Genomic DNA, 25,410 nt, shown 5'->3' with positions numbered 1-25,410 from the left:
GGTTCCAAGCCTACTGACTCCCAAGCCAATGTTCATTCCTCTAGTCTGCCCTACACATATTTAGGCTGAATATGAAGCTTTAGTTAACCGTGTTTGGTTGGCGAAAGGTTGTCTTTTAGTGTCTTTTTCCTCCGCCTTCCACTGACGCAACAAAATGAAATGAATGTGTAACTGTGACACAAACACCATCACACGGTGTTTGAGAGCAAAATACAGAGGGATAATTTCCAATTATTGCTTTTCAAGTGAAAATCTAGAGCCCGTATTTCATAGACTGTATCTGTTTGTGGGCAGGGATGGTGTCTACCAACTGTACTGTAATTATTAATAGTACTTATTAAGTGTTTTCTGTGTCACAAGCGCTGTACTGGGTAGATGTGATATAATCAAGGCGGACACAGCCCCAGGCCTAAAAGGGATTCACAGTCTAACTAGGAGGGAGTAGGATTTAACCCCCAATTCACAGATGAGGAAAGGGCAATTGAGTGACTTGCTCAAGGCCCTACAGCAGACAAACGATAGAGCCAGAATTAGCAGAGCGCTTAGGAGAGTACAGTACAGCAGAGTTGGCAGACTCATTCCCTGCCCAAAACAAACTTAGAGTCTAGAGGGGGAGACAGACATGAAGATAAATCATTTATGACGCATAATTTAAAGATATGTATGTACATAAGTGCTGCGGGGTTGAGGGTGGGGTAAATATCAAATGCCGGAAGGTTACAGAGCCAAGTGCAGTCTTTCTGAATCTGGGAAATTCATTTCTCTTTATCTGATGTATACTGGGAGTTAAAAGAAGGGTAACGTAAGTAAATTTGGTTGTTATCTTAATATGGGGATTATATTGGACTAAATCCTATTTCCTAGCTTTTTCCCAAGCAAGGCTAGACAAATAGCACCAAATTTAGATTTTAGTTCATTCATTCATTCATATTTATCGAGTGCTTACTGTGTGCAGAGCACTGTACTAAGCACTTGGGAGCTCAGTACAACAGAGTTGGTAGATATGTTCCATCCCCTTGTTACATCAAGGCTCTACTGAGAGCTCACCTCCTCCAGGAGGCTTTCCCAGACTGAGCCCCCTCCTTCCTCTCCCCCTTGTCCCCCTCTCCATCTCCCCCGCCTTACCTCCTTCCCTTCCCCACAGCACCTGTATATATGTATATATGTTTGTACGTATTTATTATTCTATTTATTTATTTATTTATTTTACTTGTACATATTCTATTTATTTTATTTTGTTAATATGTTTTGTTTTGTTGTCTGTCTCCCCCTTCTAGACTGTGAGCCCACTGTTGGGTAGGGACCGTCTCTATACGTTGCCAACTTGTACTTCCCAAGCGCTTAGTACAGTGCTCTGCACACAGTAAGCGCTCAATAAATACAATTGAATGAATGAATGAATGAATTAGAACCCAGGTCTCCTGACTCCCAGGTTTATGCCCTTGTCACTGGGCCACACTGCTTTCCCAAAAGCTTAGCACAGTGCTCTGCGCACATTAAACGATCAATGAATTCCGTTGATGGATTAATTGATGGATAAAACATTGATGGAAAATATTGTTTTAGTTTTACAAAAAAGTAAAGAATCCAAGGGGCTTGTCTACAGTATTAACAGGGTAGAGATAGAGTTGTGGAGAGGGAGAAGACCTTTTTGCCTCTGTCAGTTCTATTATCTTGTTGAGCTTTCTTCTGTGACACTTCTCCAGTCCTCCAGACTCCTGGCTCCTTCTCAGGTTATTGCCCCAGTGATATTTGGAGCCGGGTGGTAAGACTAAGGACACAGAGAGCTAGAGTCATAGAATGACCCTTGCTTGTCACACACAAAATGAACCTTTGTTTGTCTTTAGGAAACAGAGCAAATGGCTGAGAAGAGATTAAGGAAGAAATCAGAGGAGGAAGAGGAAGAAGGGATTAACGCTAGCCACTTTCGGGACTTCATCACCCACGCGAGGTAAGAAAGATTTCTTCCTCAAGTGTATTCCGCTCCCTCCCCATAACATTTGTAGCATTTCCTGAAGTAGTGCTCCTATTCCTCCCCCGACCCTGCCCTCCGCCCATCTTTTTGCCACAGGGATGTGAGTGAAATCACCCCTCAGAAAGAGAGCAAGAGTTTAGTCTGCTCCGGCCTGTCCAAATCTCAGCTACTTATGCTGCTGTTGTAAAGCTGTTGTCATGGCTTCGGTTATCAAAACACTGCTGCCTGGTAGCTGGACTCTGTCTCCAGTCGGCCTTCACAGCATACACCACTCAAGGTGCTGAGCGAGCTCCTTTGGGACGATTCCGACGGAGGCCTCTTGTGTTTACTGAATCGGGGTTTGTCCTGGGCCTGCCAGCGCAGAGGCGATGACCAAACTTTGCCTTAGTTGAAAGCGTTGGAGAATTGGCAATTTCTCAGGAGTGACAGGGTCACGCCTAATTTCTATAAAATAGAACAAATTGCAGAGTCCCTCATGGAGAGGTTTAGTCTGGAGGGATTGCAAATCCTAGTATTCAGTTAGGCCCTTTTGCACATTGGAGCCAGTTGTCACCACATCCCATGTATCTGTAATATAAGAAAAACCGGCGAAGACCATTAGAAATCTCTGCAAGCCTCGCTTTGGAAGGCCTTATGTTGAAATGGAGAGCTTACCAAACTTCTGAAGCCTGTGTTAAAGGGACAGCTTAGCCTATTAGTTGAACTCAGCTTTCCAAAACCCTGGGGAGCATCAATATATGCATTTTCCTCAATCAGTCGTCATCTTCCTCTCCTCCTCCTCCTCCTCCTCCTCCTCCTCCTCCTCCTCCTCCTCCTCCTCCTTCCTTAACATCAAAAAGTGTTATTTAGGGTCCACATGCTAGGAATTTAAACATGGTCTCTCTACAGTGGGGCTTAAAAACAACAAAGTAGGACCACCATTTGTGGTGAATTCCAAAAACCTTTTGTGAAAGTTAGTTTGCTGGTTTTCTTGGACCTGGTGTGACAGCAGCCCTAATAGAGTAAGGGAGGTGGGAAGGAAGGAAGGACAAAAGGAAAGAAGGAAGGAAAGAAAGAGTTACCTTTGAGAGGAAGAGAAAGAAAATCCCTGCCTCCAAATAGAAAATGACAGCATTGGGAATTGGAGAAATAATAATTTCTAGATTCTCCGAGGGTTTTCCAAATTAGGGTGAAAACAGATAGGGAGCTTTTTATAAATTGATGAGTTGGCATTCAGTGATGGTTCTGGATATTTGATAGGAAACAGGAACTTTTTAGTGATGTCAACTGCTCTATGATGGTGTGTAAATATGCTCCTGCCTGTGACTTCTGTTTTGATTGCAGGAAGTGTATGGAGTCTGCAGTACCTCTTAGGTTTGTGGCAGTTACCTAATTTGAGGTGGTTTAAGGTGAAGTACCCTCTGGATCCTTGACAGTAGACCCTTGAATAGTGATTACCCACAGTGAATTTCACAATTAAGATGAACTCTTATGGGGTTTCAGTCCCATTTTTTACCCAAGCCAACACATTACTAGAGATGGCTTTGTTTTCTTTCTCTTTTGCATCTCACTTCTTCTTTCTCTACATTTTTCACTTTTCCATATGAAGTTTTGTAGCTGCAGGTTCTGGCAAAATTCTTAAATGAGAGGTCTGTAGGGAGTTATTAGAGGGCAGGGAACAGTTCTACTATCTCTGTTAGATTGTACTCTCCCAAACGCTTCGTTTAGTGCTCTGCCTGCAGTAAGTGCTCACTAAACGTGATTGGCAAAGTATTAGAGGCAAAAATTAAGGGAGGTGAGATAGTTATCATTGGGACAGAACTAAGGCGGGCAGCCTTCGAAGTGCTTCTCCAAGCATCCAAGCATCATTGTCAAAGACAATTCTGGGTTGAATGAATCATAAATGTAACCCAGTATGGCGTTTCTTTTGTTTCGTGTTGCCATCAGCTTCTGGCATTAATTCTCTGTGTTCTCCTAATATTAGTGAGAAGGAACTAGAAGATGTACTGACCCTTTACACCCAAAAGAACAAATCTGCAAGTATCTTCCTGGGCGCTCGTTCCAAATCCTACAAGCCCCAAAACAATTATTCCGATAGTGGGGCCAAAGGAGGTGAGTATTTGGGTTAAGTCTACCGAGGAGCTTAAGGAAAGGGGAGAAGAAAGGATGTGATTGGAAGGGTAGATCTAGAATCAGTCATGATCTCAGCTTTGACCAGGCACCCTGGAAGGCATTGAGGCCGTACATAAGGCATGAGAAAGCTACTTCTATGTTGCGGCCCTTTTCATTCATTCAGTCGTATTTATTCAGCGTTTACTGTGTGCAGAGCACTGTACTAAGCGCTTGGGAGGTACACGTTGGCAACATAGAGAGACGGTCCCTCCCCAACAATGGGCTCATAGTCTAGAAGAGGGAGACAGACAACAAAACCAAACAAAACAAGTTTGTTTGTTACATTTGTCACTTTAAAAATCCCTCTCATCTGAGGGATTATTATAGTTTCCACAGAATTTCCCAGCTTGGGAAGAAGCATGGCTTAGTGGAAGGGGCCTGGGCATGGGATTCAGGGGGCCTGGGTTCTAATCCTGGCTCCACCACTTGCCTACTCTATGAATTAGGCAAATCACTTGACTTCCCAGTGCCTTATGTACAAAATGGGGATTAAATCCTACCGTGTCCTACTTTGACTGTGGAACAGGATTGGGCCCATCCAACCTGATTATCTTGTATCCACCTCAATGCGTAGTACAGCACTTGACACCTAGTGCTTACAACTACCATAATAATAATATTATCATTATTGTTGGGCTGTTTTGTCACTGAATAGTATGGAGGAGTGGTTCAGCGGTGTAGACAGAACAAGATGTTTGCAACTCGAAATTTAATTTCATTCATTGTATTTATTGAGCGTTTACCATGTGCAGAGCCCTGTTCTAAGCACTTGGAAAGTGCAATTCAGCAACAGAGACAATCCCTACCCAACAACAGGCTCACAGTCTAGAAAGGGGGAGACAGACATCAAAATCAATCAATCAATCAATCGTATTTATTGAGCACTTACTGTGTGCAGAGCACTGTACTAAGTGCTTGGGAAGTACAAGTTGGCAACATATAGAGACAGTCCCTACCCAACAGTGGGCTCACAGTCTAGAAGGGGGAGACAGAGAACAAAACCAGACATATTAACAAAATAAAATAAATAGAATAGATACGTACAAGTAAAATAAATAAATAAATAGAGTAGTAAATATGTACAAACATATATACATATATACAGGTGCTGTGGGTAAGGGAAGGAGGTAAGACGGGGGGATGGAGGGGGGAGAGGAAGGAGGGGGCTCAGTAAACAAGTAAACAGGCATCAATAGCATCAATATAAATAAATAGAATTACAGATATGTGCACATCATTAATAAAATAGAATAATAAGTATGTACATATATTTACAAGTGCTGTGGGACGGGGAGGTGGTAGAGCAGAGGGAGGGAGTTGGGGCGATGGGGAAGGGAGGAGGAGCAGAGGAAAAGGGGGGCTTAGTCTGGGAAGGCCTCCTGGAGGAGGTGAGCTTTCAGGAGCTTTCCATTTATATGACTAATTTATTTATTGTCATGCAGGTCGCTTGGCCTCAGTCTCTCCCATTGTAGAATGGGAGTAATAATTCTTAGTCTTCATTGGAACTAGTAATAAATGTGTTTTGGAAATACAAGTAGTTCTCTCAAGCACTTAGTACAGTGTTCTGCAGATAGCAAGAGCTCAACAAATACTATTGATAGATTGTGTTAAATAGCAAGTGTCTAACTCCTCTAAACTTTACATTTCAGACGATCCAATAACCATGGAAGAAGTGAAAGTAAAGAAGCCCAAACCCCAAGCAGTTGGTATGAGGCTAATATCAGAAACTTACTTAACAGTCCATCCTTCCCAAGCACTTAGTGCAGTGCTCTGCACACAGGAACTGCTTAGTAAATACCATTGATTGATTGATTGATCTCATTAATTACCTTCAAAGCTTGGGAAGGCTTATTGCCATTAAAGCAGTGCAAAGTTTAGGCTCATCAATAATGATGTTAATTAGAAATGAATCCAATTCACCAGATGTAGGTGGATGATCCTGATTCTTAAACAGATTCTTTCTTTCTTTTCCAGCCCTTTATCCCCCATTTCTGTCATCAAAATGTCTGTGTTTTAGTTTTGAAGCTCTGCAGTCTATAAAAATAATGGAACGAAGTGACGTGGAATATTTACTCTCATAATGCTGTTTCTGATTAGTATAATATACCCTGGCTGTATTTGGGTGGTATAATACAGTACCCAGCACATAGTAAGCGTTTAACAAGTACCATAATTATTATTATTATTATTTGCCATTGAAAAGACCCAAGTTCAGAAAGTATGTAGTGTGTAGAAAATATCTTTGGTGGGCAAATTTCTTCTCGGGCTTTTAAGAGGAGCAAATTGGCATCTAAATCTTGCCGAGTTCACGAGTAGGTCAGTAAACCTTTTCCCATCTGTTTCTTTGCTGGCTTAGTGGAAAGAGTGTGGGCTTGGGAGTCGGATGTCGTGGGCTCTAATCTTGGATCTGCCACTTATCCACTTGTGCCTTTGGGCAAGTCACTTAACTTCTCTGTGCCTCGGTTCCCTCATCTGTAAAATGGGGATTAAGACTGTGAGCCCCACGTAGGACAACTTGATTACCTTGTATCTCCCCCAGCTCTTAGAACAGTTCTTGGTGCGTAGTAAGTGCTTAACAAAGGCCATCATTATTATTATTATTTGGGAGTCTGTTCCACGTGAAACCCTCCCCAGATACAGGTCTCACTCTGTCTTTTCCAAATGTTTCTGACAGGACATCCCACTTCAATGGATGAAGAAGGAAAGCATCCTTATGGCCACTTCCCCAGTGCTGCTGCTTCCTGTCCCGGTGCCGTATTTCCAAGAGCTCACAGCTCCCAGTTGTCATCTCGCCCTCTTGCCCCCGGCTCCACATTCGGACCAGGCCACCATCCTGCTCTGTCCCACGTTCCTCCAACCATTGCCAGCACGGTTCTTCCCTCCTCAGCTGCTTTTCAGAATCTTGCTCCCAGCGGCTGTTGCCATTCCGCCTTCCCCGAGCCGCCTCATGCTCCGAGCCCAGTGGGGCTGCCCCGCTGTCGGTCTGGCATTTATTCCCTTGGTTCCTGCTCCTCGTTTCCAAGCACGGCACAAGCCCCCAGCCAGAGACTGTCCCGGCCCTCCTCAGCAAAAGCTGGTTAGTGTGAATATTGAGGCATAGAAGTAATCCAGAATCGGGGTGTTTGAATCTTTAGATAATATTTAGTTGACTAGCCATCACGTGATTATCAGTCGTGATGAGTTTGCCCTAAGGCTAGCCCCCAATTTATTTTCCTGTGATTTTAGCGGGCTTAAGTTCTTTCTATAAAGCAAGCAATGGATCTTTTTCCTAGGTTAGGAGGGACCTAGCTTAGTCAGCCCCTCTCAGGATGGCACCTGGAGAGTTTCCAGGACTCTACCAATATCGACTACAGGAGGGAGAGTCAGGCAGAGGCCTATCCATTCCATTCCTAGCTTGGTCAGTGGCTAGTGAGTGGAAAGCAATCTGCCCCAAGTCAAAACTCACCTGTGCTGGGCAGCAGCAGTATGGGAGAGGGTCAAGGGTGGGGACTCAAGTTTACTGCGTCGAAGAAGGCAATGGTAAACCACCCATATTTTTACCAAGAAAACTCTAAGGATACACTATCAGAACGATTGCAGATGGAGGTGGGGCATTCTGGGTGAGATGTGTCCGTGGAGTCGCCGTGGGTCGGAGAGGACTCGAAAGCATGAGACAAGATAAACTTAGTCAGATTCTTTATCTTTAGACTGATGTTTATTCATTCATTCATTCAATTGTATTTATTGAGCACTTACTGTGTACAGAGCACTGTACTAAGTGCTTGGGAAGTACAAGTTGGCAACATATAGAGACAGTCCCTACCCAACAGTGGGCTCACAGTCTAGAAGGGGGAGACAGAACAAAACAAAACATATTAACAAAATAAAATAAATAGAATAAATATGTACAAATAAAATAGAGTAATAAATACATACAAACAATATATACATATATACAGGTGCTGTGGGGAGGGGAAGGAAGTAAGGCATTTACATTGTTTACATTGAATAGGTTGGAAAGATGTAAATAAAAGAAGGGAGAAATATTACGAGGACCCCTAGGCCACTCAACCAAATCAGAGTGCGTTGAACAGGCAAAAAGAGGAGTTGAGTTCACTTTGCCCTGAAGGTTCGTGAGCACTCTTTGTTCTAGGAGTATGGCACTTAAAGCATTTTAAACCTGAACCGTATTAGTGACTTTCCTGAAAGAACTAGTGGGAGACTAACAACGGCAACAGCGGTCTGATATTTCCCTGCTGCCCATCTAGGCGAAAGGAAAGGAATTAGCTCACTGGAGGAGAGGAATGGAAAACAGCTTTATTTTTGAACATGAGCTGAAGGGGCATTATTCAGGGAGGAAGTCTCAAGGTTGAACACTGATGCAGTGCTAACGCCAGTACAAACTCCAACGGGACTTCTATGGCTTCAAAGACAACTTACATGGTGACATTCTACTTTCGAATTAAGCCAAATGTAATTTTTCCTTTTGGCAAGGATGAGAAAAATAGCCCTTTCCTGCTCTTTAAGCTTCCCTCAAGTCCCCAGTAAATGCACTCTCAATTTTTATTTAACCCAAATGACTAAAATATGACAGAAAATGTAGATATAGAATTAAGAGCTTCATCCAAAAAAAAAAGCCCAGCAACAAACAGCCAATCTTGAAACAAAAATGAATTGTCCCAAGACATAGGATTACGGTTTGGCATTTGCGCATCTGTAAATGAACTCTGTTTCCTTGGATCTTTTGGAATTTCCAACCTGTCCAGATGCCACTGTAGTAGACATCTCAGAGTTACCTAGGTAGACAGAGAAAGAGATGCCAAAAAATTAAGCTCTTTCTTCAGGCAAAGACCTTTACCAGTCTTTAAAATACACAAGAAATGTGATGAAAGAAGTCATTAATGTACATTTAGGTTAGTAGTCAGTCAGTCATGTATATTGAGCGCTTAGAACAGTGCTCTTCGCACATGGCGCTTAACAAATGCCATCATTATTATTACTGCATGCAGAACACTGTACTAAGTGTTTGGGAGAGCACGATATAGCAATTTGCCAGACACATTCCATGCCCACAGTGAGGTTACAGTCTAAAGGGGGAGACAGACATTAATATCAATAAATGACAGATATAACATGAGTGCCGTGGGGCTGGGAGGGGGAATGAATAAAAGGAGCAAGTCAGGGTGCCACAGAAGGGAGTGGAAGAGGAAAGGAGGGCTTGGTCAGGGAATGCCTCTTGGAAGAGATGTGCCTTCATTTAGACTTTGAAGGTGGGGAGGGTAATTGTCGGATGTGAAAAGGGAGGGCATTCCAGGCCAGAGTCAGGACGTGGGTGAGAGGTCGGTGGTGAAATAGAAGAGATCGAGGTACGGTGAGAAGGTTAGCAGTAGAGGAGGGAAGACTGGGTTGCAGACGGGTTGTAGGAGAATAGAGAGGTGAGGTAGGAGGGGGCGAAGTGATCGAGTGCTTTAAAGGTCAACATTGTTGCCCCTCAAGGTTAGGAAATTTCAGGTTAAACTTGTTTGTATTGTGGTGTTTTAGTGGGTACTATATTTTCAGAGAACTCTAACTGGTTATCTCATAGGAAACGAAGTAATCCCCTATCACCTCGAGAGTTTTGCTCCATTGCCTATGTACAGCTCCCTAGCTTTGCAGGGTGGGGTGGTGTTGGGGTGAATCTGTCTTCGGGTATCTTCTGATGGGCCGTCTATGATAAGAAGCAAAGGCCCAGGGTTTAGCAAAGTGCCTTTTGGCTGGAGAAGTTCCTCTGAGTGTGCTTCTGTTAAATGGCAACAACTCCTTGTATCTATTTGGCAGGTTCATGCCAGCAAAGTCCATGCAGGCAGCCGGCTGCATCAGGCATGGCTCCCAAAGACGGAGACGATGGGTCTTCCCAGGCCAGACAGCACAATCCCAGTGCTTTCACATCTGAATTTCAGCGCCTGGTTGAGAAACAGGCAGCAAGGCAGTATTCTCCCCCAAGCCACATCAGCCTCCTCACCCAGCAGGTATGTGTAGCGAAACCGGTGTAAGTCCCTTTTGGGGAGGGACAGGAAAGTCTAAGGACACACTCTGCTCTGTGCAGGGGTCAGATGTATTGAGTGTTTGTCTGGGACGGTCTAGAACTGCCTCCTTCCTTCCTGCCATGACTGATTCCCAATTCTCCTGTCAACTCGAGAAAGGCCCAATTTATTCCAGGTTAAAGCACTCTGATAGGGGTGTGGGAAGAAGTGCTAATAATTCCCCATGTATGTAATACCTAATTTATTTAGGTTCTGATCGTAGGCACTTCAATCTGTGACCTTTGGACACTTGATATTCGCCCCACCGCACTTATCTTTAAACTGTATAGTATAAATTACTTATTTAGTCACAGTAATGTCCTTCTCCCCCTCTAGATTGTAAGCTTCTCATTTGCGGGGAACGTGCCTGCTAATTCCGTTGCATCGTACTCTCCCAAGTGCTTAGCGCAGTGTTCTGCTTAGAGTAAGCTCTCAATAAATACAATTGATTGATTGATTGATATGGTGAACTAATGTGAGTAAATGTTCTATCCCATTGTTTCAAGCTTAGAGACAGCAAGTTCAGGAGCATGCAGAACGCAGAACCTCACCAGTGCAGGGCCCCATGGTCCTTAAATTCACCACAGATTCAAGATGATGGACCTTAGACCTAGTTTGTTCCCACCTGAAACAGGGAGGAAGACACATATGATTTTACCAAAAGGAAGCTCAACCACATGAGAGCCAGGATATTTAGGATAAATGAACTCTTATTTCTGAATGGTATTGTGGAGTTCTGATAATGCACCACAAATCCATCTCTTCCTACTAGATTGCAGTTCTAGATTGGTGGCATTGCAATCTATAAGATAATATTAAAAGGTTGATACAGTGGTAAAGATGAAAATCAGTGTGTTTGTACAAAGAATTTCCTTAAACTCTTCCTCTCTGCATTCTCCTGATTCGAGGATGGGGTTTAAAAGTCTCAGTGATTGGGAAGCCTTTTTTTTTTTCCTTCTGGTCATGGCGTAGCTCTTGTCTTATTCTCCCCATGGCCTCATCCCGGATTGTGAGTTTGTAGAATGGAATTTCATGGGGTTGGCTCTCTGTTTATGTCATAACCAAGTACCCCGGCAATCCATATTCTAGTTTATTAGCTAATAATAATAATAATGGTATTTGTTAAGCTCTTACGATGTGTCAAGCACTGTTCTAAATGCTGGGGTAGATACAAGCAGTCAGGTTGGATGCAGTCTCTGTCTCACAGTCTTAATCCCCATTTTACAGATGAGGTAACTGAGGTACAGAAGTTAAGTGACTTGCCCAAAGTCACGTAGCAGGCAAGTGGCGGAGCCGACTTTAGAACCCAGGTCCTTTTGAGTTCCAGGCCTGTGCTCTATCTATTATTGATCAAAACTGGTTTTTGAGTACCTACTGTGTGCAGGGTGCTGTAGTAAGCACTTGAGAGAGAGCAGTACAATTAGAAGTCATTAGAAGTCCTGTTCTCAAAGGACTTACAATGTAGCAGGAGAAATGGACACTGGTATAATTTTTAGATAGGACAGAGGTGGACGTTTATATGTTATAAAGTAAGCAGAGGAGTGCAGAAGTGCTTTGGATGGTTATGAATACACAATATATAGTTGATGCAGAAGTCCTAAAGTGATAGAGGAAGGAAAATAATCTGATGGAAGAGAATTAAATCAGGGAAGGCTTGCTGGAGGAGATGAGATTTCCAAAAGTCTTTGACTATGGGGAGAGCTGAGGTCTGGCAGATTTAGAGGGCAAAGGGACTAGGGGCAAGAGGAAAATCATAATAATTAAATTGAAGCCTTTACTAGGTGCCGCACATTGTACTAAGTGCTGCGGTAGATATAAGTGATCAGGTCGAATACAGTGCTGTCTCATAAGCGCTCAATAAATATGATTGATGATGAGGAAGTGCTTAATAAATGCCATTATTATTATTAATAATAAATACGATTGAGTACAGCACCTGTATATATGTATATATGTTTGTACATATTTATTACTCTATTTATTTATTTATTTTACTTGTACATATCTATTCTATTTATTTTATTTTGTTAGTGTGTTTGGTTTTGTTGTCTGTCTCCCCCTTCTAGCCTGTGAGCCCACTGTTGGGTAGGGACTGTCTCTACATGTTGCCAACTTGTACTTCCCAAGCGCTTAGTACAGTGCTCTGCACATAGTAAGCGCTCAATAAATGCGATTGATGATGATGATATAGAGCTCCGAGTCTAAAAGCATGACTTAGGTAAGAATGAAGCACAGTGAATGGGTTAGCTTGGGAGGAGGGGAGAGTGTGGCGTGGGAGGAGTGGCAAAAGAGAATGGGTAAGTAGAAGGGAGAGCTGGTAGAGTGCCTTAAAGCCAATAGACAGGAGTTTAGGAGATTCTGCTTAATAGGGAGAGGAATAGGTTACCACTGCACTTGTTTGAGGAGGTGGGAGGTTGGGGGGGGGGACATGTGCAAAATGACGTTTTAGAAAAATGTTGCGGAGAGCTTAGCGAAGCATGGATTGATGAGGGGAGAGACTCGAGTCAGGGATACCAAGAATACTGGGCTGATGCAATTGCCAGTGTCAGCATGGTGATCACTGGGATGCAGAAGGGGCTGATTCTGGAAATGCTTCAGAGGAATAGAGGCAGGATTTAACAGCATACTTAATATGGGAGTTTGAAGAGGAAGGAGTCAGGGATAATGCTGTATTTGCAGGCTTCCCAGGTAGGGAGGAAGGTCGTGGTGTCAACTGCCATGGGAACTTCAGGTGGAGAAGATATGGAAGGGAAGAAGGGAAGTTGAGTTTTAGGCATGTTGTAATTTGGCTCACCCATTCATTCATTCAATCGTATTTATTGAGCGCTTACTGTGTGCAGAGCACTGTACTAAGCGCTTGGGAAGTACAATTTGGCAAAATATAGAGATGGTCCCTACCCAACAGTGGGCTCACAGTCTAGAAGGAGGAGACAGAGAACAAAACAAAACATATTAACAGAATAAAATAGATAGAATAAATATGTGGAGATGACCTTAAAGGTAAGTTGAAATGTGAGATTGAGGAAGAGGTGAGAAGGCAGGGCTAGCGAGGTAGATAACAAGAATAATAATGGCATTTATTAAGCACTTACTATGTGCAAAGCACTGTTCTAAGCACTGGGGAGGTTACAAGGTGATCAGGTTGTCCCACGGGGGGCTCACAGTCTTAATCCCCATTTTACAGATGAGGTCACTGAGGCGTAGAGAAGTTAAGTGATTTGCCCAAAGTCACACAGCTGACAAGTGGTGGGGCTGGGATTTGAACCCATGACCCCTGACTCCAAAGCCCGGGCTCTTTCCACTGAGCCACGCTGCTTCTCTGTGGAGGTGAAGATGAACTCCCCAAAAGACATAGTGTAGTGAAATAAGGAAGGGACCCAGAACAGAGCTTGATGCCTGATGCTGAACTTGATGCCTTGGATGGGCAAAGAAGAGGTGGCATGGAGGAGGCTAGTAGGGTCAACAACTGCTGAGAATGATTTTTTTTTTTTGCCAACAGTATGAAAAAAAATACTGGCTTTCCAATTTTCTTACTGATGTAATTTTTATGCAATATAAGATGGTTTAATATTAAGAACCTGGTAAACATTTTGTGTTAATGTTCATCCAACAGTAATTTCAGCGTGTCACCGTTGGAACTGTACTTGTGAATACACTTGATTTTTGGTTGAGGGCTCTTCATTTACAAAGAGGTTTCCTGGCAAAATTAATTAATCCGTGCATCCATCAGAGCAGAATGAGTATCAACATCTCCATTTTTAGGAGGGTCAAGGTTAAAGCCCTGAAAATTTCATGTCATCATGGTCATCATCATCATCATCAATCGTATTTGTTGAGTGCTTACTGTGTGCAGAGCACTGTACTAAGCGCTTGGGAAGTACAAGTTGGCAACATATAGAGACAGTCCCTACCCAACAGTGGGCTCACAGTCTCAAAGTGGGCTCACAGTCTAAATTGAGTGTGGTAATTGAGAGTGGTAATTAAGCACTCTCAAATTTCTGACTCCCGTCCAGAGTTTAGGCTATATGATGTCAATTTGGAGGCTGTAGACTGAGGAAAGTGGCAAACCAGTTGATCCTGTGGTGATCTAGGGAGGGGACAACATTCTCTGGAAATTATGAGACTTGAAAGAACCTTCCTCCTCGCATGTCTGGGGCAGGAAAGAGGATCCATACTGGACATGACATGAATGCTAGCAAACTGATTGTGAATCAGGCCCTTATCCTGTTCTGTACTTTCACAGCACCTAGTACTGTACACATCACCCAGCAGGTGTCCAATAGAGGCAGTTACTGTTGTAACTAATTCAGAGCAATTTGGTTTCACCATTTAATATTTAAAAGTTTACTGGCAGAAACACCTCAGCTTCCCTTGAATCATATTTTCACATTTAGATATAATCTGAAACTGGTATGCTGTGAAAGAGCTCTCATCACAGATTGGAACATGATGTGTGTGTGTTTGTGTGTGTATTGTGTTTGTGTGTGTGTGAGAGAGAGAGAGGATTTAGGATTACATAGTTATAGGCTGTGATATACTCATTCTCAGTATTTATTAAGCACCCAGTGAGTGAGTGGAATTCTAGGCACCCACTGAACGTACTGAGAACGTACTTATCCCCCCCCGTCCTACCTCCTTCCCTTCCCCACAGCACCTGTTTATATGTATATATGTTTGTACATATTTATTACTCTATTTATTTATTTATTTTACTTGTACATATCTATTCTATTTATTTTATTTTGTTAGTATGTTTGGTTTTTTTTTTTTTTCTCTGTCTCCCCCTTTTAGACTGTGAGCCCACTGTTGGGTAGGGACTGTCTCTATATGTTGCCAATTTGTACTTCCCAAGCACTTAGTACAGTGCTCTGCACATAGTAAGCGCTCAGTAAATATGATTGATTGATTGATTGAGAGCGAGACCCTAAACGCTTGTCCTTTCCTACCTCGACTATTGCTTCAGCGTCCTCTCTGACCTTGCAACATTCATTCTCACCTCTGTCCAGGCCATACTTCTTTCTGCTGCCCAAATCCCTTTTCCAAAACATGTCCCAATGCCTCGAGAACCTCTCTCCGCAATCCGCAGAAACTCCAGGCCATTGGCTTTAAGGCACTCGATCATCTTTCAACTCTACTTTCTGTTAGCCTCACCTCTGTGCCGTGTACACCCCAGTTCATAATTTTTGCTTCTCTCAAGCCATCCTTCTCACTGTCACATCATCATCAATCGTATTTATTGAGCGCTTACTATGTGCAGAGCACTGTACTAAGTGCTTGGGAAGTACAAATCGGCAACATATAGAGACAGTCCCTACCCAACAGTGGGCTCACAGTCTAAAAGCAGTCTAAAGGGGCATCTTCCTCATGCCCTCCATTTTCCGTGGATCTCCCTCCCACTTCACGTATGGCAGACCACTGCTCTGTCCACATCGCCAGATGACACTTTTTGGTGACATATACTCTCTCCTTCTGACACATCAGCATGTGTGTCTCCTAAGCACTTGGGTACCCACACACCCCCTCCCCACTTATGTATAATATAATAATAATAATAATGACGGCATTTGTTAAGTGCTTACTATGTGCAAAGCACTGTTCTGAGCGCTGGGGAGGTTACAAGGCAATCAGGTTGTCCCACGGGGGGGCTCACAGTCTTAATCCCCATTTTACAGATGAGGTAACTGAGGCCCAGAGAAGTGAAGTGACTTGCCCAAAGTCACACAGCCGACAATTGGCGGAGCCGGGATTTGAACCCATGACCTCTGACTCCAAAGCCCGGGCTCTTTCCACTGAGCCACGCTGTATGTATCTCTGTACTCTGTTGCTCCTCCACCCCTACCTGTCACTTATTTTAGGGTCTGTGTACCCTGCTTAATTGTAAGCCCCGTGAGGCCGGGGGTCACATCTGTTGCTCTGTTATACTCTCTGAAGCCCTTTGTACGGTGCCTCTACATGGAGTAAGTACTCAGGAAATATTCTTGCGTGCTTGCTTGACTGATTGATTGAATTACACGTTTTGAACCCGGTTCTTAAGTAATTTTGCACTGTCTGCATGTAAAGGACGTTTCTCACATCTTGGGGTTGGCATGTGCAGTGCAGAAATCTGTGCCTCTAAGCTCGACAAACTGGTATGTACAAGTGTGTGTACAGTCGAGGTAGATGAACCTCCAGTGGTTACCCATCCACCTCCGCATCGAACGGAAACTCCTTACCATCAGCTTTAGAGCACTCGTTCACCTCGCCCCCTCCTACCTCCCCTCGCTACTCTCCTACAACAACCCAGCCTGCCCACTTTGCTCCTTTAATGCCAGCCTTCTCGCTGTAACTCGATCACATCTGTTTCACTGTTGACCTCGTCTGTCCTAGAACGCCCTCCATCTTCATGTCTGACAGACAATTACTCTCCCCGCCTTCAAAGTCTTATTTAAAGGTACATCTCCTCCAAGAGGCCTTCCCTGACTAAGCCCCCCTTCCCTCTTCTCCCACTCCCTTCTTCGTTGCCTTGACTTGTTTCCTTTTTCCATCCCCTTTTAGACTGTGAGCCCACTGTTGGGTAGGGACTGTCTCTGTGTGTTGCCAGTTTGTACTTCCCAAGCGCTTAGTACAGTACTCTGCACATAGTAAACGCTCAATAAATACGATTGATTGATTGATTGATTGATCCCCCCTCCAAGCCCGACAGCACCTACGTATGTATCTGTAATTGAATTTATTTATATTAATGTCCGTCTCCCCTTTAGACTGTAAGCTCATTGTGGGCTGGGAATATGTCTGTTATATTGTACTCTCCCAAGTGCTTAGTACATTGCTGTGCACACAAGGAGTGTTCAGTAAATACAACTGACTGACCGACTGACTTATGTAGCCGTGTTCATCTTTATTGTGTGATTCTGTGTGATCCTCCAGGAGGCCTTCCCAGACTAAGCCCCTTCCTTCCTCTCCCCCTCGTCCCCCTCTCCATCCCCCGCATCTTACCTCCTTCCCTTCCCCACAGCACCTGTATATGTGTATATATGTTTGTACATATTTATTACTCTATTTATTTATTTATTTATTTTACTTGTACATATCTATTCTATATATTTTATTTTGTTAGTATGTTTGGTTTTGTTCTCTGTCTCCCCCTTTTAGACTGTGAGCCCACTGTTGGGTAGGGACTGTCTCTGTATGTTGCCAACTTGTACTTCCCAAGCGCTTAGTACAGTGCTCTGCACACAGTAAGCGCTCAATAAATATGATTGATTGATTGATTCTGTGGATCGATAATGATAATCATAAGGGTGGTATTTGTTTAGCGCTTACTATGGGCCAAGCGCTGTTCTAAGCGCTGGGGGGGATACAAGGTGATCAAGGTTGTCCCACATGGGGCTCACGGTCTTAGTCCCTGTTTTACAGTTGAGGGAACTGAGGCCCAGAGAAGAAGTTAAGAAGTTTTAGACTGTGAGCCCACTGTTGGGTAGGGACTGTCTCTGTATGTTACCAACTTGTGCTTCCCAAGCACTTAGTACAGTGCTCTGCACACAGTAAGCGCTCAATAAATACGATTGATTGATTGATTGATTAAGTGGCTTGCCCAAGGCCACACAGCTGACAAGTGGCGGAGCCGGGATTCGAACCCGTGACATCTCGACTCCCAAGCCCGGGCTCCTTCCACCGAGCCACACTGCTTCGATGTACACGTTCCTTCTCCCCAGAGCCTTCTGAAGTGGCTGAGAGGATGCTGGAGCAAAGGGTCTGTGTGAGGTCTCATTATCAGGGGCTGGTGTGGGAGCCGGAGGGGTGGAAAAGGAGGGGCTTCGCCGTCCCTACAATCTTTACAGGCCGCAGCACTTTGTGGTTATTGATGTTAGTGAGCAGAAGAATGTGGTGAATTGGCCCAGCGTTGTGGTGAAGAGTGGGAGGAGGGGAAGCAGTTGGAGCCGCGGCCCGCTCTGGGAGGGGGTGTGAGAAGATTTCAGGACCCAGCTATCATTAGAACCAGCTCCAACTCTTCCAGCCCGGGAGTTTAATCAAAGGGATAACATCAGACCACCCAGGCGCGGGCTCTCTGGGGCCGTCTCCAGCCTCGCTCCCCAGCCAGCCGGTGCCCGACACACAGCCAGGCCGCCTGGAAAAGTGCTGACAGATCCCGAGGAGGATGAGGCACTTTTAGCTCTCCGCATTTTTCATTTAGACAAAGAGTGGAAACTCATACCAGAGCCGCTCTTTCATTTTTTCCTTCCTACCCTCACCCTGTCCCTCGGTTACAGGGAGTTTCCCGCTGCAAACGTAGCCCCATGGGAATTGCATACCACGGAAATCTCACACGGAGCGCTTTTGGGATATCATTTACCAGAGCCTTGAGCATCCCTTTGTCTCTTGTAACCGTGGTTTCTTCCTCCGTTTAGAAACGCTGCTCCTGCTCGTTTCCGTGTTGTCCACAAAGCCCCGGATCATCTTTCTGGGCCGTAACGGTGCGGCTTCAGATAGCATTCCAGGTCCAGGAGTCACAGGAGGATGGTTCCGGGAATGTTAGAGTTGTTCTACTTGATGTCTCTCTTGATGGTTAGGGACGTAGAGGAACAGCGTGGCTCAGTGGAAAGAGCCCGGGCTTTGGAGTCAGAGGTCATGGGTTCAAGTCCCGGCTCCGCCAGTTGTCAGCTGTGTGACTTTAGACTGTGAGCCCACTGTTGGGTAGGGACTGTCTCTATGTGTTGCCAATTTGTACTTCCGATGCGCTTAGTACAGTGCTCTGCACATAGTAAGCGCTCAATAAATACGATTGATTGATTGATTGATTGATGTCACTTCACTTCTCTGTGCCTCAGTTACCTCGTCTGTAAAATGGGGATTAAAACTGTGAACCCCATGTGGGACAACCTCACCTCATCACCTTGTATCCTTTCCAGCGCTTAGAACAGTGATTTGCCCATAGTAAGCGCTTAACAAATGCCATTATTATTAGTAGTATTATTATTTTGCATGGCAGCACCTCACTCCTTTCTCTGCAAACTCAGTTACCTCATCTGTAAAATGGGGATTAAGACCGTGAGCCCCCTGTGGGACAACCTGATCACCTTGTATCCTCGCCAGCGCTTAGAACAGTGCTTTGCATATAGTAAGCGCTTAATAAATGCCATTATTATTACTGTTGTTATTATGTAAGGCCCCTAATCTTTCCTTTATATCCCGAACATTCCCTCGAGGGATCCATCACTGGTGGCTTGTGCCCAGATTTATCCAAATCCCCCGTGAATCTGCTGGTATTTTCATCCTGCAAAACCTCCTGTGGTAGCTGATTTCATAGGCCAACTTGTACTTCCCAAGCGCTTAGTACAGTGCTCTGCACACAGTAAGCGCTCAATAAATACGATTGATGATAGGCTTATCATCCACAGTGTGGTGCGTTTCTCTTTGTTTTGAACCTCCCCTCTCCAAACTTCAGTGAGACCCCCCTTGCTTTGGTAGCGTGGCCGCTTGGAAAGATCTCAGGCCTGGGAATCAGTGGACCTGGGTTCTAAGTCCAACTCAGCCACTTACTTGCCTGCTGGGTGACGCCGGACTCGTCACGTCACTTTTCTGCCTCGGTTTACCTCGTGTAAAACTGGGATCCAATACCCGTTCTCCCTCCTACGAAGACTGTGAGTCTTTTGTGAGATGGGATTGTACCCAGTCTGATTAACTTGGATCTTACCCAGCGTTTATTACAGTACTTGACACATAGTAAACACTTAACATTTACCGTAACAATGATTATTATTATTGTTATTCAGTCAATCAATCAATGATATTTATTTAGTGCTCTTTATCATCATCATCATCAATCATATTTATTGAGCGCTTACTGTGTGCAGAGCACTGTACTAAGCACTTGTGAGTGTATAATAAAACCGAATTAGTACGCATGTTCCCTGACCATAGCGAGCTTACAGTCCAGAGGGGGAGACAGACATTATTATAAATAATTTCTAATATGTAATTAAATAATATGTACCTAATTTAAAGATACATCTTATTGTGTTATTATTTAGGGAACAACAGTTTTGGGTTTACCCAGTCCCCACCGTGTGTGACTTTTGCAGGCTTTAATCACGTTCCCTCTCAGCCTTCATCTTCTCAAGCTGAAGAGTCTTGACATCTTCAGGCTCTCCTTGTGCCAAAGCTTTTCCGTCTCCCCGACCGTGCCAGTGACTCTCAGGTGACAATTCAATTTCAAGCCAGAGTTGCAGGGTGATGGAATTGAATAGTCTTTTTCAGAGGTTCACGGATGCCATTCGGACAACTGCCATGGTCCTTTCCTCCAGGATTCCACATCTTTGTCTTCGGATACTCTCCTTGCATTCTTCCTCTGGGGTTGGGAATATAACAATAATAATAATAGTATTTTTAAAATGCTTACTATGTGTCAAGCACTGTTCTAAGCGCTGGGGTAAATACCAGCTACTCAGGTTGGACACGGTCCAGGTCCCACATGGGGCTCACAGTGTTAATCCCCATTTTACAGATGAGGTAACTGAGGCCCAGAGAAGTGAAGTGACTTGCCCAGGGTCACACAGCAGACAAGTGACGGAGCCGGGATTAGAACCGAGGTCCTCCTGACTCCTGACCCCTCTGTGAGCCCACTGTTGGGTAGGGACAGTCTCTATATGTTGCCAACTTGTACTTCCCAAGCGCTTAGTACAGTGCTCTGCACACAGTAAGCGCTCAATAAATATGATTGATTGATTGATCGGTTGACTCCCGGGCCCACGCTCTATCCACTAGGCCATGCTGCCTCCCCTTATGTCTGGTAATGACGTATGTCCCTTTTAGACTGTGAGCCCACTGTTGGGCAGGGACTGTCTCTATATGTTGCCAATTTGTACTTCCCAAGCGCTTAGTACAGTGCTCTGCACATAGTAAGCGCTCAATAAATACGATTGATGATGATGATAATGATGGTAACATTCCTAACGTAACCTCTCATTTGTCTAATCTTACGCTGTCGAGTTGTTTCCGACCCACGGCGACTCCATGGACGTGTCTCAGAGAAGCAGTGTGGCTCAGTGGAAAAGAGCCCGGGCTTTGGAGTCAGAGGTCATGGGTTCAAGTCCCGGCTTCGCCAGTTGTCAGCTGAGTGACTTTGGGCAAGTCACTTAACTTCTCTGTGCCTCAGTTACCTCATCTGTAAAACGGGGATGAAGACTGTGAGCCCCAAGTGGGACAACCTGATGACCTTGTAACCTCCCCAGCGCTTAGAATCAATCAATCAATCAATCAGTCGTATTTATTGAGCGCTTACTGTGTGCAGAGCACTGTACTAAGCGCTTGGGAAGTACAAGTTGGCAACATATAGAGACAGTCCCGACCCAACAGTGGGCTACAGTGCTTTGCACATAGTAAGCGCTTAATAATTGCCATCATTATTATCCCCCTTCTAGACTATGAGCCCGTTACTGGGTAGGGACCGTCTCTGTATGTTGCCAGCTTGTCCTTCCCAAGCGCTTAGTCCAGTGCTCTGCACACAGTAAGCGCTCAAGAAATCCGATTGAATGAATGAAATAACACCTCACCTCCACTTGCAATCTTTCTGGTAGTGTATTTCACAGAGTTTTCATGGTAAAAATAAGGAAGTGGTTTACCATTGCCTTCTTCCACACAGTCAATTTAAGTGTCCGCCCTCGACTCTCTCCCGTGCTGCTGCTGCTGTCCAGGACAGGTGAGTTTTGACTTACACCCACTGCCCAAGGTAGGAATGGAATGGACAGGCCTCTGCTTGACTCTCCTTCCCATAGTCGAGACTGGTAGAATACCAAAAACTCTCCAGGTGCGATCCAGAGAGGGGAACCTATCATTACATGCCTTTATTTACTGATTTATGCCTTTTTCTTTATCATCCTCATTTCCTTTTCACCCCATTTCCTTCAGATGCTTCTGTGCTACACTGTCTCCAGTTTTGGAGAAGCAGCCTGACCTAGCCTTAAGAGCACAGGACTTGAAGTCAGCAGACCTGGGTTCCAATTCCGGCTCCTCCACCTTTGCCAAGTCACATGACTTTGCTGTGCCTCAATTTCCTCAGCCGTAAAAATAGAGATTAAATACTTATTCTCTCCCCCACTTGGGCTGTAGACCATATGTAACAAAAACCACCTGATTTAATTGCATCTACCTCAGTGTTTAGCACAAAGGAAGAATTTAGCAAACACCCCGATTGTTAGTCTTTTCCGTTGCCTAGGTCTACTTTAAATAATCAGAGCAAAATATTGACTTCTAGCTGCTTCCTCTTCCCAGAGGTATTCCCCAATTAATCCCCCCAAGTTTTATGATCATTCCACTCCCACAGCCAGCTACCGTTTTATGTACTGATAGTTTTTATTATTGATGAATAATAATAATAGTTGTGGTATTTAAGGGTTTACTGTGTGCCAGTCACCGTACTAAGCACTGGAGTGGTTACAAGCAGATTGGGTTGGACACAGTGCCTATCCCCCATGACCTTAAAGGCCTAAACCTCATTTTTCAGATGAGGTAACTGAGGCCCAGAGAAGTGGTGACGTTCCCAAGGCCACATAGTAGACAAGGTCGTTCTGACTTCCATGTCCGTGCTCTATCTGCTAGGCTAGGCTGCTTACATGTTTATTATTTATATCTATTCTCATGCTGCTTCAGTTCCTTGAAGGCAGGGATCATGTCTACTCATTCTCTTGTATACCCCCAAGCATTTAGTACAGTGGTCCGCACACAGGTGCTCAATAAATACTATTGATAACTTGATTGATGATTTCATCAAGTTTACATTGGCTTGTTTTCTTCTTAACCAATTAAACTTCTTGAGACTAGGATGCCCACCTTATATGTCCCCTGAGTACCTAGTTATTATTATTAATTGCCGTTGAGTCGTTTTTAATTCCAAGCAACTCTAAGGAGATACTTTCCCCAGAACGTCCTGTCCTCTGCCATAATCCCCAACTTTTCTAACGGTTCTTCCGTTATCGTTGTTATCCATCTAGCTGCTGGTCTGCCTCTTCCACGTTTTCCCTGAACTTTTCCTAGCATTAGTGTATTAGGTATCTAATAATAATAAATGTGGTATTTGTTAAGCACTTGCCGTGTGCCAAGCTCTGTGCAGAGCACTGGGGTGCAAGACAATCGCACGTGGAATTCACAGTCTAAGGCAGAGGGAGAACAGGTGCTTAATCCCCGTTTCACAGTTGAGGAAACTGAGGCCCAGGAAGTTTAAGTGACTTGCCCATGTTCACACCACAGGCAAGTGGCAGAGCTAGGATTACAACCCACATTCTTTTAATCTTAGGTCCATGCTCATCCCTCTAGGCCAGACTCCAAAGTCAGCACACTTACGCAGTCAACCGATATTATCAGTGTCGGTGTTTTTGATGGTGACGTTCAAAAGCAAGATGTCTGGGCTCAACAGCAGCCACATGGGGAAGAGGCAGTGCTAAAAGTCATCACTCTAATGTTGCTTCAACATCCTAAAGGGTAGATATTATCATTAATGCCTATAGTGGCTCTAAGGATAGTATAGATGCGTTGGAGTGATCACATGTATAATGAGTGGATTCTTGATCAAATGGTCCTACAGCGAAGCTGTTTAAACTGTGATAAATTGTACAATTCCATTGTAGCGTACCATCCCAAGGGCTTAGTACAGTGCTCTGCGCACATGCTCAATGAATCCCGTTGATTGGCTCTGGACAGCTGTCAGTAAAACCAAGAAATTGAGCCATACGTTACTGCAGCAACACTCCCGTTAACTTAAAAAAAAAAAATGCAATGCGCGCAATCACTGGAAACACTACAAAGGAATCCAGCAATTTTGTAAGATTTCCCAGGAATGTTTTTGGCAAGTCTTGATCTGGAACTCTTTCTGGAGACCGGAATACCGGAGGTCTGTATGTATACATAAATTATGTAAATGAGGCAGCTCAACAAGAAGGGTAGAAATACTACAGGACTTGATGCTGATGAGATTTGACCCTAAAGAGATTTCCCACCATTCCCCCCACCCCCTTTAAAGGTTCCATTTTACTTTAGCTTTAGGCGTACTTATGTTTTGGGTTTGTTTTTTTCAGGTGGGGGTTTGTGAACTTTTTCTCAGCTTATAGGGATTGATTCAAGAATTGATATTACCTTGGAATACATGCGTAGTGTAAGGGCAGTCGGATGGAGGGACCTTGAAGTGTGACTATTTAAGGAGGTTTTTCCTGACCTTCAGTGAATTTGTTTTTCACAGTCCCTCTGATGGGCACGGATCCAGAGGAGTGCTAATGGTTGGGGTCTCCCTTTTCCCCTTCCAAAATGGTCAGTGGACATTTGTAACATAGGGATAGACTATTTTTCCCTCCTTCAACTTTTCTCATGAACAACGGCTAGTCAGTATGGATTGGCTGTCACTCAGTAAGTACTCACATTGGCAGGCTGAAGACTTCTGCAGTACCTCTGATCCAGAAGAGAGTGACAGTGGACATGAGAGTATGAGTTCAGCTTAGAAAATTACCATCTCAAGTCTATAAGAATAATAATTATGAGTGTGGTATTTTTCAAGTTCTTACATTGTGCCAGTCCCTCTTTTAAGTGCTGGGATAGATTCAAGATAATCCTATAAAGCACTGTTCCTGTCCTATCTGGTTCTCACAGTCTGAAGGGGGGAAGCAGGTATTGAGTCTCCATTTTACGAATGAGGAAACTAAGGCCTAGAGAAGTTAAGTGACTTGCCCAGGGTCATATGGGCTGGCAGGCAGGTGGCAGAGTCGCAATTAGCACACAGATCTCTTGACTTCTAGGGCTCTTTCCACTAGGCCACACTGATTCTCCCCCATGATTTAGAGACGTGAAACCACATTGGCCAAAAGGTTAGTTAGATTGAGGGTGGATGCCTGGCTAAGCTTATCACAGGCCTTCAGTATCCTTAGTTTTGGACCCCTTCTCTTCTCCACTTACACACTTACTCCCTTAGAGAACGTATTCACTCCCATGACTTCAACTACCATCGCTATACCGATGATTCCTAAATATATATCTTCAACCCCGATCTTTCTCCTTCCCTGGAGTCTCTTATTTTCTTCTGCCTTCAGTATACTTATACTTGGATGTCCCACCGACATCTCAAACGTGACATGTCCGGAACAGGACTCCTCATCTTCCCACCCAAATCCTATCCTCCCCGTGACTTTCCCATCACTGTAGAGACCAACACCTTCCTCCCTTGTCTCACAAGCTCGTAACCTTGGCATTATCCTCGACTCATCTGTCTCAACCCACATATTC

At 44.3% G+C, this 25,410-nt stretch overlaps 1 protein-coding gene and 1 non-coding gene across 10 annotated transcripts in view; both read left to right on the top strand.

The window, feature by feature from the left end:
* The window catches only part of TTLL5 (tubulin tyrosine ligase like 5), a 257,197-nt gene that overhangs the window by 105,238 nt on the left and 126,549 nt on the right, over window positions 1–25,410 (top strand). For all 9 annotated transcript variants that reach the window (XM_038741693.1, XM_038741730.1, XM_038741773.1 and 6 more), the window contains 5 exons: window positions 1,848–1,951; window positions 3,939–4,066; window positions 5,776–5,832; window positions 6,801–7,202; window positions 9,923–10,113. In XM_038741693.1, coding sequence (XP_038597621.1) covers window positions 1,848–1,951; window positions 3,939–4,066; window positions 5,776–5,832; window positions 6,801–7,202; window positions 9,923–10,113 — 882 coding nt within the window. The remainder of the gene's footprint in view (window positions 1–1,847; window positions 1,952–3,938; window positions 4,067–5,775; window positions 5,833–6,800; window positions 7,203–9,922; window positions 10,114–25,410) is intronic.
* On the top strand, window positions 7,424–7,561 carry LOC119937246. The gene has a single exon (XR_005453959.1). It is a non-coding gene; the product is annotated as a small nucleolar RNA SNORA7 (small nucleolar RNA).

This window comes from Tachyglossus aculeatus, chromosome 1 (assembly GCF_015852505.1).
Source record: "Tachyglossus aculeatus isolate mTacAcu1 chromosome 1, mTacAcu1.pri, whole genome shotgun sequence".
NCBI lineage: Eukaryota > Metazoa > Chordata > Mammalia > Monotremata > Tachyglossidae > Tachyglossus > Tachyglossus aculeatus.
Note: the sequence above shows the minus strand (reverse complement) of the source record. Positions and strands in the feature narration are given on the sequence as shown.